Here is an 11,089-nt window from a genome sequence, read left to right on the forward strand (position 1 = left end):
AAACACACAAAAATATATTCTTAAAAGTTAAGAGTTGGAACGAGTTTACCGAATTGCCGAACAACTTCTTGAAAATTGAAAATCGTTGAAGACTTGAATACTTCAATTCACCAACTTCACAATTTTTCACGAAATTGCAATAATAAAATAAGCAATTATAGAAGAGAAATTAGATATAGATTGAGAGAGATTGAGATAGATTGATGAATTGGTGAGTAAAAATGAAAGAATGAGGGGGTATTTATAGTTGAGAATTGGGGAAAAGTGTAATTATATAAAGTTTGGAGGCCAAATGGCTATTTTTTAAAGTTCCAAACGGTTGAAAATTAAAGGCCAACGGCTAGATTTTAAAATCTGACCGTTGGCTATTTTTTTAAAAAAAAAATTTTTTTTTTTAAAAAATAGCCGTTGGAGCCCGTTAGGACCGTTAGGCCCGGTTGAACCGGCCCAGGACCGCCTGCCGGTCCCGGGCTTAGCAGTCCCGGTCTCGTGGGCCTCGTGTACAAGACCGGCCCGTCACGGGCTTCCTACCCATTAAGGGACCGGCCCACCAGGACCGGCCCGCCGGGACCGTTTAGCCCGTTAGGACCGCGGACCCGGTCCGGTCCCGGTCCCAGACCGGCCCACCAAACAGCCTTATCATAAGCTGGATGAAAAATCTGAAAAATGCATTTTTATTGGTTATGGTACACAATCTAAAGCTTACAGATTGTATAACCCACTTAGTGGCAAGACCATGATTAGAAGGGATGTAGTATTTGATGAAAATGCAAGCTGGGATTGGAGTGGAAACGATGAGAAGATACAACAGCAGGTTCCTATGCCCATTGGAATTACTTCTGATGGAAATCAACAGTTAACACCTACTGCTACACCAGCTGGTTCTTCTATAGCTTCTCCAGATTCATCAACTGCGACATCACCTAGCAGAAGCTCTTCATCTCCAACTCTTGAAGAGTCTTCAGATGAGCTAAATCCACAAAGAAGATCAACAAGGCTTAAAAAGCCGAATCCTAAATATGCTAATGATATTTATGACACCTGTCAATTTGCTCTCAATGTTGCAGATCCTATATCCTTCGAAGAAGCAGCTAAAAAGGAAGAATGGCAGAAAGCGATGTTAGAAGAGATGAAATCTATCGAAAAGAATGGCACATGGGAGATGGTGGAATTACCGGAAGGCAAAAATGCAATTGGCTTGAAGTGGGTGTTCAAGACGAAGTTCGCTGCAGATGGGAGCCTACAAAAGCACAAAGCTCGTCTTGTGGAAAAAGGCTATGCACAACAATATGGTGTTGATTTTGAAGAAACATTTTCTCCAGTAGCTCGATTTGAAACTGTGAGACTTGTTCTAGCACTGGCTGCACAATGGCAATGGCTAGTTTATCAATTTGATGTCAAGTCGACATTTCTCAATGGGGACTTACAAGAAGAAGTTTATGTAACACAACCAGAAGGTTTCATAAAGGATGGCAATGAGACAAAGGTGTACAAGCTAAAGAAGGCGTTGTATGGTTTGAAGCAAGCCCCTCGAGCGTGGTATAGCAAGATCGATGGGTATTTTCAGAAAAAAGGTTATATGAGAAGTGAAAATGAACCCACCTTGTATGTGAAGAAGGAAGGTAATGATTTCATTATTGTTTGTCTTTATGTAGATGATATCATTTACACTAGCTCTTCTACTTCTCTTGTGAATGAATTTAAGTCTCAAATGATGAATGAGTTTGAGATGTCGGATATGGGTTTATTACATTATTTCCTTGGCCTTGAAGTCCATCAAGCTGAAGATGGAATATTTCTTTCACAAAGGAAATATGCCAGGGATCTTCTCAATAAATTCGGCATGGTTAATTGCAAGCCTGTAGCTACACCTATGAATGCTAGTGAAAAATTGCAGCTTAATGATGGGGCGCTGAAGGCTGAGGCTAAAACTTTCAGAAGCTTGGTTGGAGGTTTAATTTATCTAACCCACACTCGCCCCGATATTGCATTCCCTGTTGGCGTTATTTCCAGGTTTATGCAACAACCTTCAAATGTTCATTTTGGAGCAGCAAAAAGAGTTTTGCGCTATATTGCTGGAACTATGAACTATGGGATTTGGTACTCAAAAGTTTCCAATTTCAGATTATGTGGGTTCACTGATAGTGACTATGCTGGATCGCTGGATGATAGAAGGAGTATTTCAGCACATGTTTTTTCTCTTGGATCAGGAGTAATAACTTGGAGCTCAAAGAAGCAAGCTACAACAACCTTGTCCACCTCTGAAGCTGAGTACATTGCAGCCATTTCAGCAGCTTGCCAAGCTATCTGGCTAAGAAGGATCTTAGTAGAACTTCGACATAAGCAAGAAAGTGCAACTGAGATATACTGTGACAACAAAGCATCGATCTCCATGACAAAGAATCCAACTTTTCACAGCAGAACTAAGCACATTGATGTCCGCTTTCATTTCATCCGTGATTTGGTTGCGAAGGAGGAGATAATTCTGAAGCATTGTAGCACTCATGAGCAATTAGCTGATATACTGACAAAGTCTTTGGCAGCAGACAAGTTTGTCTACTTAAGAGCTTTGCTTGGTGTTTGTAACTTTGAATCAAGGGGGCATATTGATGAATGATTCAAAGTAGGACTTGGTCAAATTTGAGTTTTGTTAGTAGTATCCTATATACTTGGATTGGTTAGCAGTAGTTATGGTATAGTTTTATGGTTTAATGGTAGTGGATAGTTGTTGCTTTATTAGTGGTAATAGTGGTCAGTTTACTGGCTTAGTGGTCTGTTTATTTGTAAGCCTATATAAAGGCAATACTTGCTTCAGTTTAATATATCAATGAAGTTAAGAAAAATTCCAGCAAACTTCTTGTACGCTGTAGCTTTTCTCCTCAAATTTTCAATCTGCTTACTTTATTCAAGAGATTTAACCGTATCAAGTATCCTTGGCTACTGTGGAAATTCCACCTAATTTTACTGATCTAAAGACGATCCAACTATTTGTATTTGATCAATATCTCCTTTTTTTTATACTTCTATTTCAGTAATGACATATAGTTATGACTTATGTACATGTGTGTATCTATAATATGTGTGATATGTGTATCTGACATATATCAACTAAAAATTGAGTAATAGAACGCTTGTCAAAGTAGGAACAGAATTGGGTCTAAAGTTTGCAATGCGGTAAAAGAAAGATATCATTATCTTTCATATTTATATTTGTCAAATAGAAATCAATGTCAATACTTTTCACGACAAAATTACAGCCAAAAAATAATCTTGTCATTTCAAAAATCTCCGCCCTTTAATCTCGCACTCCCTTAGTCTAGCCCCATGGCTCCTTAACTCCTTTCCTCTCCACTCCCCACCTTTTTTTCCTTATTCCAACAGTTAGTCAAATCATCCCCACTTGCCCTTTACTCTCACTTTTCACTTCTTCCGATGTTTGTAATGAAAAACCCCACCTTTTCAAGCATTGTGAAAAAGGAGATTTTCACACACTATGCTCTCTTTTTTTTCTCCACAATTTCTGGCGCCAAACAATATTGTTGACCAATTTTTATTTACTTGGCAAAGTGTAGTTTCTGTACTACATCAAACGGTCAGATAAACTTGGAAGTCTCCTAAAGAAATTCAAAGTAGCAGGTGGCATTGGGTCCCTAAACATGGGATGACGCAGGAAGTAGAATCCAAGGGCCACTGCCACCATTTTTGGTGGCACTGCATATAGCACTATTGTTATAATGAGGCACACGATTATGAACAATTTCGTAGCCCTTGGGTCCCTCCAACTGACTAAGGCTTGGACCCTTTCTCCCTGGGTTGCAAAATCACCCAAAACTGTTTGTACCCTTGCTGCCAATATTCTCAATCTGTCATATCGCATTCGAATTATTTCTGGTGGTCTAGAACTTGGTAATGTGTCAAATTCCTCGTCCAATTCATCCGGGTCTACTGTTTCTGATTGGGAGATTCGGGTATCCATACCCGCGGGTATTTTAGGCCTGAACCGATAATACCATACACCAATCAAGAAGACGTATAGAAACCCAGTAGGAACAATCAAATCTGGATACCAAACAAGTACCAAGTATAGAACATGGACAAGTATCGTTGTTACTGAATTTCTCCACCTCCTAATGTCATCCAACCATTTTGCTAACCCAACAGCCCAGGCTAAGACGGCTACTATTCGAAACCAATTAGCCTTACTCTTCCTCATGCTCCATGTATGAGAATCTGCATCCAACATGTATCGAACCACCTCTGGTCCCAAAGGTGGCTCGGATCGAGCTAACCATGCTGCAACCATTTTGATTGCTGCCCCTCTCAAAGCCTCTTGTTGAGCCACCCCAAGTGGTCGTAGATAATGCATCTTTGGTAACACTGGCTGCCCATAAACAGCACATGTTTCTGGTAACAATGACGGGCAAACAAATCGAATTGCTACTTCAATTTCACCCATTTTCTTCAACCCGGACCGCAACAGAACTAATAAAGGATAGGAATTTGTGTACACTTTGTTATTCTCCAATGTAGAGACTCGTATACGTACTTTTCCTATACGATAATCGGGCTTGTCATCACCAGCATCAGCAAACATACGCCAATTATCAAATACTCCAATTGTAAGGACTGTACAAGGATCGTATACTTGCCATGTGTACTGCTCGTTCCAACGCGGGTCAAACGTATCGGTTATGGTCCGAGTCCGAACCCATTTTTTCCCGTATTTGGCAACACAGTAAGCATCTGTGGATCCTTTTCCCGGACCCTTGGATTTCAATGGTAACAACCCACGAGCACCGAGAATTCCCAGCTCCAAAATACCAACAGCAGGTTTCCATAGCTGTTTAGCAGTGGGCCTGAAATCACTACACACGTGCGCTGCTTCATCAAGCACGTGATATCCTCCTTCTAAGCACATCCTCAAGTTTACCCTTCCGCAGTAGGACCCACCTGGCCCACCTTCCAATCCAAACCACTTGGCTGCCACGAGTCGCTCATCGAGCCGCTGCTCAATCGAGCTCACAGGAATTATTATGTGCCCGAGGAGCACTGGATCCTTCGTTGTACGGTCTTCCACGAGCAAGATGAGGCTATCTTCTAGTGGCTCGCCGGCGACGAAGATTAAGTCTTCGTTCCAGTGGAACGCCGAACTATGATGATTCATGGACCCTCGCCGAGTTCGCACCGACTGAAACCCTACCTGAGCTTTGACTCTTATCTCCGGCGCCGTCAACGGCGGTAAATTTGGGGCAATATGAAGGTCCTGAGCTTCAATCACATTGACTCTTAGGTACCAGAGCTTGGGAGATTGATAGACTTTTGAGCGAGTGTGTGCCACGTAGGGTGCGTCTGAGCTCCACGATTCAGGAAACGCGTCGTCTGCTTGAGTTCCGATCCAAACAGACAATTGAATATCGCCGGAAACTTTGTGCTGGTCATCGCCGCCACCTTCGAGATGATACCACTGCGGAGCAAGAGGACTGTCAGGCGGATCTCGTACTGGCACATCGGTGAGGTCGAAACAAACTCCACCGAGGAAATTATCAGACGCGCTATCCCAAACTGAAATTTCAAGTGTTGAATTAGCCGTCTCTTGTTTGTTGTAGCCTAGGGCGAAGACCTGTTGCCACTCTGGATACGACAATGGTTCGCCGGGCCGGATAATTCCCGGTTTAGACCGGACAAAATGGCTTGACGTACGGATCTTCACGAATGGGCTTTCACTCGGCGCAAGTCCTCTAGCTTTCACTATTCTAACGAATAGGTATTGCATTGGCTCAACGAGATCGAACGCGGAGATTTTTTCCGAATCACCGCCGACTTTCCCGGAGATTACCCTAGGCGAGTAATCTCCGTTTGGCCGTCTCAAAACTCTCATTCTTTCTCCAGCTCTTGCCGCCTGCATCCGCTTCACTTCTGGTGGTGGGTACTGATCAGGTGGTGGAACACTCATCATCATTGGTGGACCATCCTCATGATGCCTGTGACTGTGACTACTCTGTTGTTGTTGCTGTTCCGGCTGCATATTTATTGGCGGAGGAGATTCCTCGATCGTGACTATAGGCGGAGATTGATCCTGTGCTTCCATGGCAAACTCCGTCGGCATAGGGACTTCAATCATCCTCTGACGGGGATCTTCCATGACAACATAAACAGGAGTTTTCCTCACTTCTTCCTGCGGTGGCGGCTGCTGCTGCTGTTGTTGCTGTTGTTCTGGTTGCGGCGGTGGCGGCTGCTCCTCAGCTTCTTGCACCATTTCATCATAGTAATAAATCTTCAAACCCAGCTCACCTCTAATCCAACTAAAAACACTCTTTTTCTCCAAAGGGAAGTATATCAATCCCTCTTCACCCCTCCTCGCAAACTGGCTCCCATAAAGCTTTACTCTCCCTAAAAAATGATTTTTCCTTGCATTCCCATTACTAAGCTTCTTGTCGTTGAATACCTCAATGTCCAGCTCCTCAAACTCCATCGTTCTAGGATCGGATATGATGAATTCCAGAGCCTCGTGCCATTCTGGGTTAAGATTTCTACACACAGTTGAAGTCCGCTTCTTCTGCCCGTCAAAATCCACGACAACATATGGACTAGAGCTGCCTTGTCCATCCTTTGGTAATAAATTACGTGCGTCAAGAATTTCTACTACAAGTTTACGGACTAGTTGCGGTGGTTTTGGTGGCGGTTCTTGCTGTGGGGGTTGTTGCTCCGGCGGCCCTGATGACATGGTTATGGGTTCATAGTGTGGAGGTGGCCGCGAGAGTGAAAGAGTTGGAAGAGATTATTGTTATGTTTGTTTTTTTGTGCTGCTTTGTTTGTTCTTTGCCCTTTGCTTTTTTTGTTTTAACGCTGTGTTTTTCAATTTTTGATTTTTTCCTATTTGTGGGAGAGTAAAATGGTAATTTTGAGGAATGTTTATGGAGGTGTGTGTAATTGGATGGTGATGCGATCTCGATAGGTGAGAGAGATAGAGAGAAGGATTATATTCCAATCTCTCTCTTGAAGTTTCCTTTCTTTTCTTTTCAGTTTTTTTTCTTCTGCTTTTCGGTTTCCCTCCTTTCTGGTTCTTAATTAATTAATCCTATGTTTATTCTGTTTCCCTCCTTTCTATTCTAAATTTCTTTTATTTTTTTGGTCGACATTCAATGATTAACATATTTTAGATATCAAACAAATACAGTATGGAGTATTAATTTATTCGAATGAACTATTGGAAAAGTTATTCGACTAAACTAATTTAGTTTAAATTTGAGTTTAGCTTTATGCTCTGTGGAGAGCTAAGTTGAGGCAGACATGGAGTTTGTCTCAAGTTATCCTCCTTTATTATTTTCTTATCATATAATTATTTGGGAGTATGAAAAATATACTTGAACCTAATTACTCGAACTTTTAAAATGTAATACTATGGTTTGAATTATGACTTCTTGAGTACTAACAAGTCCTTTAGATTTCGGTACATTTTCCTATCCATTTATAATTGAAATGTTAACTATTTTAGGAAAACCTTTAGATCAGCTTAAGCCCTTCTTAAGATTGATATAATAGCGCTAGAGCTCCTTAATAGAATCTACAATACAACTTGTGGATAAAGTGATCGTTTTCTACTTAAATTATTTGTTTACTTTAATTGGCACTTTAATTTTTACGTCATGTATAAGCCAGCATCCTTAGCGTAACTATCTATGTGACGTTGAAACAGATCTCTAAGAACATTGATGGATCATGACATGTATGTGATTAAAAGAAAAAGTAGTACTTAGTGATGGTACAATCAGATGAGCGTCATTTGAAATATTTTTATATACAAGTCATCTGACATTAGGGGAAAAAGGATACGAGTGAGGTCGTTCCATATCTCTGCAATATCTTCTTGTTACTGTCAGTAGTGTTTGTTGTAGTTCTTTTGTCAATATACACAAAGGTTACATAAAAGAGTTGGGTTTAGACGCGATTAGCTCATTTTGGTCACTAAATAGTAGTAGTTATTATTCTCATCATATATTTCACTTTTCAAGTTCACTTTAGAGCATATATTCTTTTATAGTGGTAGCTTAGGTACGTTCTAAAATGGTCCTATAGCCCTCTTTTTTATTTTTTATTTTTATAGCCCTATTCGTTTCTCCAAATGTTAGTGTGGAAAGCTTGACTATGACTAAACCGATGAGTGATGCAATAGGAAGAAAATGCTAGCTTTGGAGCATGATTCCACTGCCCAACAATAGCCCCTTCCTTTTTGTCAAAAGCACCTCGAACCAATTTGAAACAAATTAGGTAAGTAAAAAGAATCCTTTTTTCTCTCATCTGGGGCCCCTTTTTCTTCACCGCATATTGTCAATACTGTAGCTGTCAAATAGATTGTGTCCATTCTCAATTATGCCACTCAGATTACATGCCCATATTGTCAAATTCTTGTAAAAATTTACGTTTGAAACTACTCTGTTAAGTTCTACGGGCACATAGCACTGAGCCCTTTTAACAGGCACAATATACGGTACATTGCTACATGTTGTCCATCTGCCTACTTTATTGCTGGGAAAAGTTCATTTTGAATTGCACTAATTATGGCCTGAAGCTTCGAATTACAGTCCACTTTTATGACTAATATTTCCACTTTACACTTAGTATTAACAATTATACCTATAATAAATGGGTTTAGCTCGATAAAAGTCGAGAAAATTGCCATGTTTGCACTATGTTGGAAGTAACCAACAAAACCTACAAAACTAGTGCTCTTAGATTTTGTCTCCTGAAATATAAAATATATAAGAACATGCTTATGGGGATTACAAGTATAATATTATGTTCACCTATATCTAAAATGGGATTCTGTCTCCTTAATGCTTTGTGAAGTCCATTAGAGGCTGATCAAGGATTTCAAGATGATGGGTGCATTATTATGCATAGACGGATCTAGAATTTATATTTGACGGGTTTAGCTTTAGTCTCTTACCATGAACCCACTACACTTTTGAAATGATAGGTTCAAAATTATATTCTTTTTGAAAATTTAGTGAATTTCACACACACACACACATTCCTTGCCGAAAACAAGACTCGGATTTGAACAGTCGATTTCACTTGTAGAGGTGCGCCAAATTATTATTGCACGATAGAAGTCTTTAAGCATGGGTGCACGCACATATATTTAAGAAAATTTAAAGAAATATAACATTGTTATACATGATTTAAGGAGAGGAGCATGAGTTCACGTGAACCCACCCCTTAACCTAGATACGCCCCAAGTCCAACATCGGTGTGGCTGTGTGGCATGGTGCAATTAGATTGTTTATAGTCTTGAACAATATTCCAACCCATGAGCTAGCTTTTTAGTATTGAGTTAGGACCAATGTTCATTTTTTATCATCAACTCACTTCTGGCACACAAAACGAAAAAGCTTCCTCTTAAGGAATAAGGATAAAGTGTCATATCATACACAGAGTTTTGCCTTTTGTGTATTGGTGGATAGATTACATGAGGAATCAGGTCCCTTTAAGATAAAATGAACTTTGAACTGATGCTTATTCTGGTGTGTGGATCTTTCTCTTGTTACAATCAGAATCAAATGAGTCCCTAGCTCCTCAATTGACTTGGATGCTTCTTACTTTCGTAAAGTGCACTACATTAACTGATTGTAGTATTTGATTGGTATTGTCAAACTGTAATTGTTTGAAAGCATTTTGCAAATCTAACGTAACTGGTACTATCTGCATAAATATTAAAACATAAACAGATCATATATCAACACAATTATCTGATGTATTTTGTCACTAGGGTCTCGAATGCAGCTTACTTTGTGGGTTCGCTTTGATGTTTATTGCACGTTGAATATGTTGAGTACAGAATTCTTTATCACATATAACATTATTTTGGTAGAGATATTAGTCAATCAATTTTGCTTGACTGACATTTATGAGAAACTAAAACACCTAAAGAAAATGCAATCAAAGCTGTTATAATAATCATCTTGTTCTTTCTCATTGTTTCTTTTGCTGCTGCTACCAATAGATTATTTCCGTGCCACTTCTTTGCCATTTTTGCATCATGAAATTCTTCTTCCTCGCTTGCTTCGCTCTTTTCTTCTTTTGCATTTTGACTTTGTTCTTTATCATCACTAATTGGACCTTCTTCCTCCTCTGGTTTTTTCTGTTGATTCTCTTCATGAGAATTGCTATCAGTTGCTACGTCATCGCCTTCTTTGTTTTCTGGTAATTCCTTTGGGATGATAACATACAGAATTCCATCTTCAAGCCTTGCGCTTGTATCCTCACATTTTGATTTTTCAGGTGCTTTAGTTGATATTTTAAAGCGGATATATTTATATTCGCTTACTTTCCTTTCTCCACTTACCGTTATATTGCCAAATATATCAACTTGAAGCTTCACCTCCTCCCTTTTGAATCCTTCTAACAAATTATAAGAGCAAGAAAAATATTTTTAACAATATCATTATGATAAATAACCAATATCATTTGTCAATTAAAATCCAAAAAATAACTTGGAAAAAAAGAAAGAAGAGATTTTAAAATGCAAAAATTTGGAGACAATGAATTATGAATACCAGGAAGATCAATAAGAAGATAATGGTTGTTGGTATCCTCTATCCATCCAGAGGAAGGTTCAAGATCTTCATATATTGAATTGGTTGAACTTGTCCAATTAACCCCTCCTCTGTAATCCCCAAGATGTGACATTGATTAGACTTGGTTGATGAACTTAAAGTAATAATTTTACCCTTTTCCAGATAAATGAAACCGTTAATTGGGGAGTTCTGTTGCAATAAGCTTCATATATATAAACAAGAAAATCCACGAGAACAATAGCCTGAATATAATGCACTATATTGTTTACTTATTATGATCATAATTAGTTAGCTTTTCTTGCAAGATCCTGCAATTTTTATTCTGTTCTTTCACCCTGGGACTCTGTTACGGCAAAGCCCTTATTTCCTTGTTGAGAAAGGAAATCCTTTTATTCGATGCTTTACTTCAATCCAAATGGTCAAAAAAGAGAGAGAACTAAAGTTATCATTTGTTGCCATTCTTCAAGTAATCTATAGACATTAATTTGCACACGTTGTCCTTCCCTTAATGG

The 11,089-nt window shown here is 39.3% G+C and overlaps 2 protein-coding genes across 4 annotated transcripts; both read right to left on the reverse strand.

Moving 5' to 3' along the window:
- Nucleotides 1-3,174: 3,174 nt before the first annotated feature.
- LOC109206043 (protein QUIRKY) lies at nt 3,175-7,094 on the reverse strand. Its single transcript, XM_019368812.1, has one exon. The coding sequence runs from the start codon at nt 6,722-6,724 to the stop codon at nt 3,581-3,583; it is 3,144 nt and encodes a 1,047-aa protein (XP_019224357.1). The 5' UTR covers nt 6,725-7,094; the 3' UTR covers nt 3,175-3,580.
- Nucleotides 7,095-9,635: 2,541 nt separating this feature from the next.
- On the reverse strand, nt 9,636-10,830 carry LOC109206036 (inactive protein RESTRICTED TEV MOVEMENT 2-like). 3 transcript variants are annotated; one of them, XR_002064782.1, is made up of 3 exons: nt 10,557-10,828; nt 9,789-10,401; nt 9,636-9,702 (listed from the first exon to the last, which is right to left on the reverse strand). XR_002064782.1 is itself a non-coding variant. In XM_019368802.1 (2 exons), the coding sequence occupies exons 1-2, from the start codon at nt 10,687-10,689 to the stop codon at nt 9,881-9,883; spliced, it is 651 nt and encodes a 216-aa protein (XP_019224347.1). In that variant the 5' UTR covers nt 10,690-10,830; the 3' UTR covers nt 9,767-9,880. The 3 variants fall into 3 exon arrangements, 2 of the variants coding, with proteins under 2 accessions (XP_019224347.1, XP_019224346.1); XM_019368802.1 differs by lacking the exon at nt 9,636-9,702 and having other exon boundaries at nt 9,767-10,398; nt 10,557-10,830; XM_019368801.1 differs by lacking the exon at nt 9,636-9,702 and having other exon boundaries at nt 9,767-10,401.
- Nucleotides 10,831-11,089: the final 259 nt, after the last annotated feature.

The sequence above is a fragment of the Nicotiana attenuata genome, unplaced genomic scaffold (assembly GCF_001879085.1).
Source record: "Nicotiana attenuata strain UT unplaced genomic scaffold, NIATTr2, whole genome shotgun sequence".
Lineage (NCBI taxonomy): Eukaryota > Viridiplantae > Streptophyta > Magnoliopsida > Solanales > Solanaceae > Nicotiana > Nicotiana attenuata.

Coding starts and splice junctions, on each gene's coding strand:
- LOC109206043 (XM_019368812.1), bottom strand. CDS start 6,724: ATGTCATCAGGGCCGCCGGAGCAACAACCCCCACAGCAAGAACCGCCA.
- LOC109206036 (XM_019368801.1), bottom strand. CDS start 10,689: ATGTCACATCTTGGGGATTACAGAGGAGGGGTTAATTGGACAAGTTCA. Junction 10,402..10,556: donor TCTTCTTATTGATCTTCCTG/GTATTCATAATT, acceptor ATAATTTGTTAG/AAGGATTCAAAAGGGAGGAG.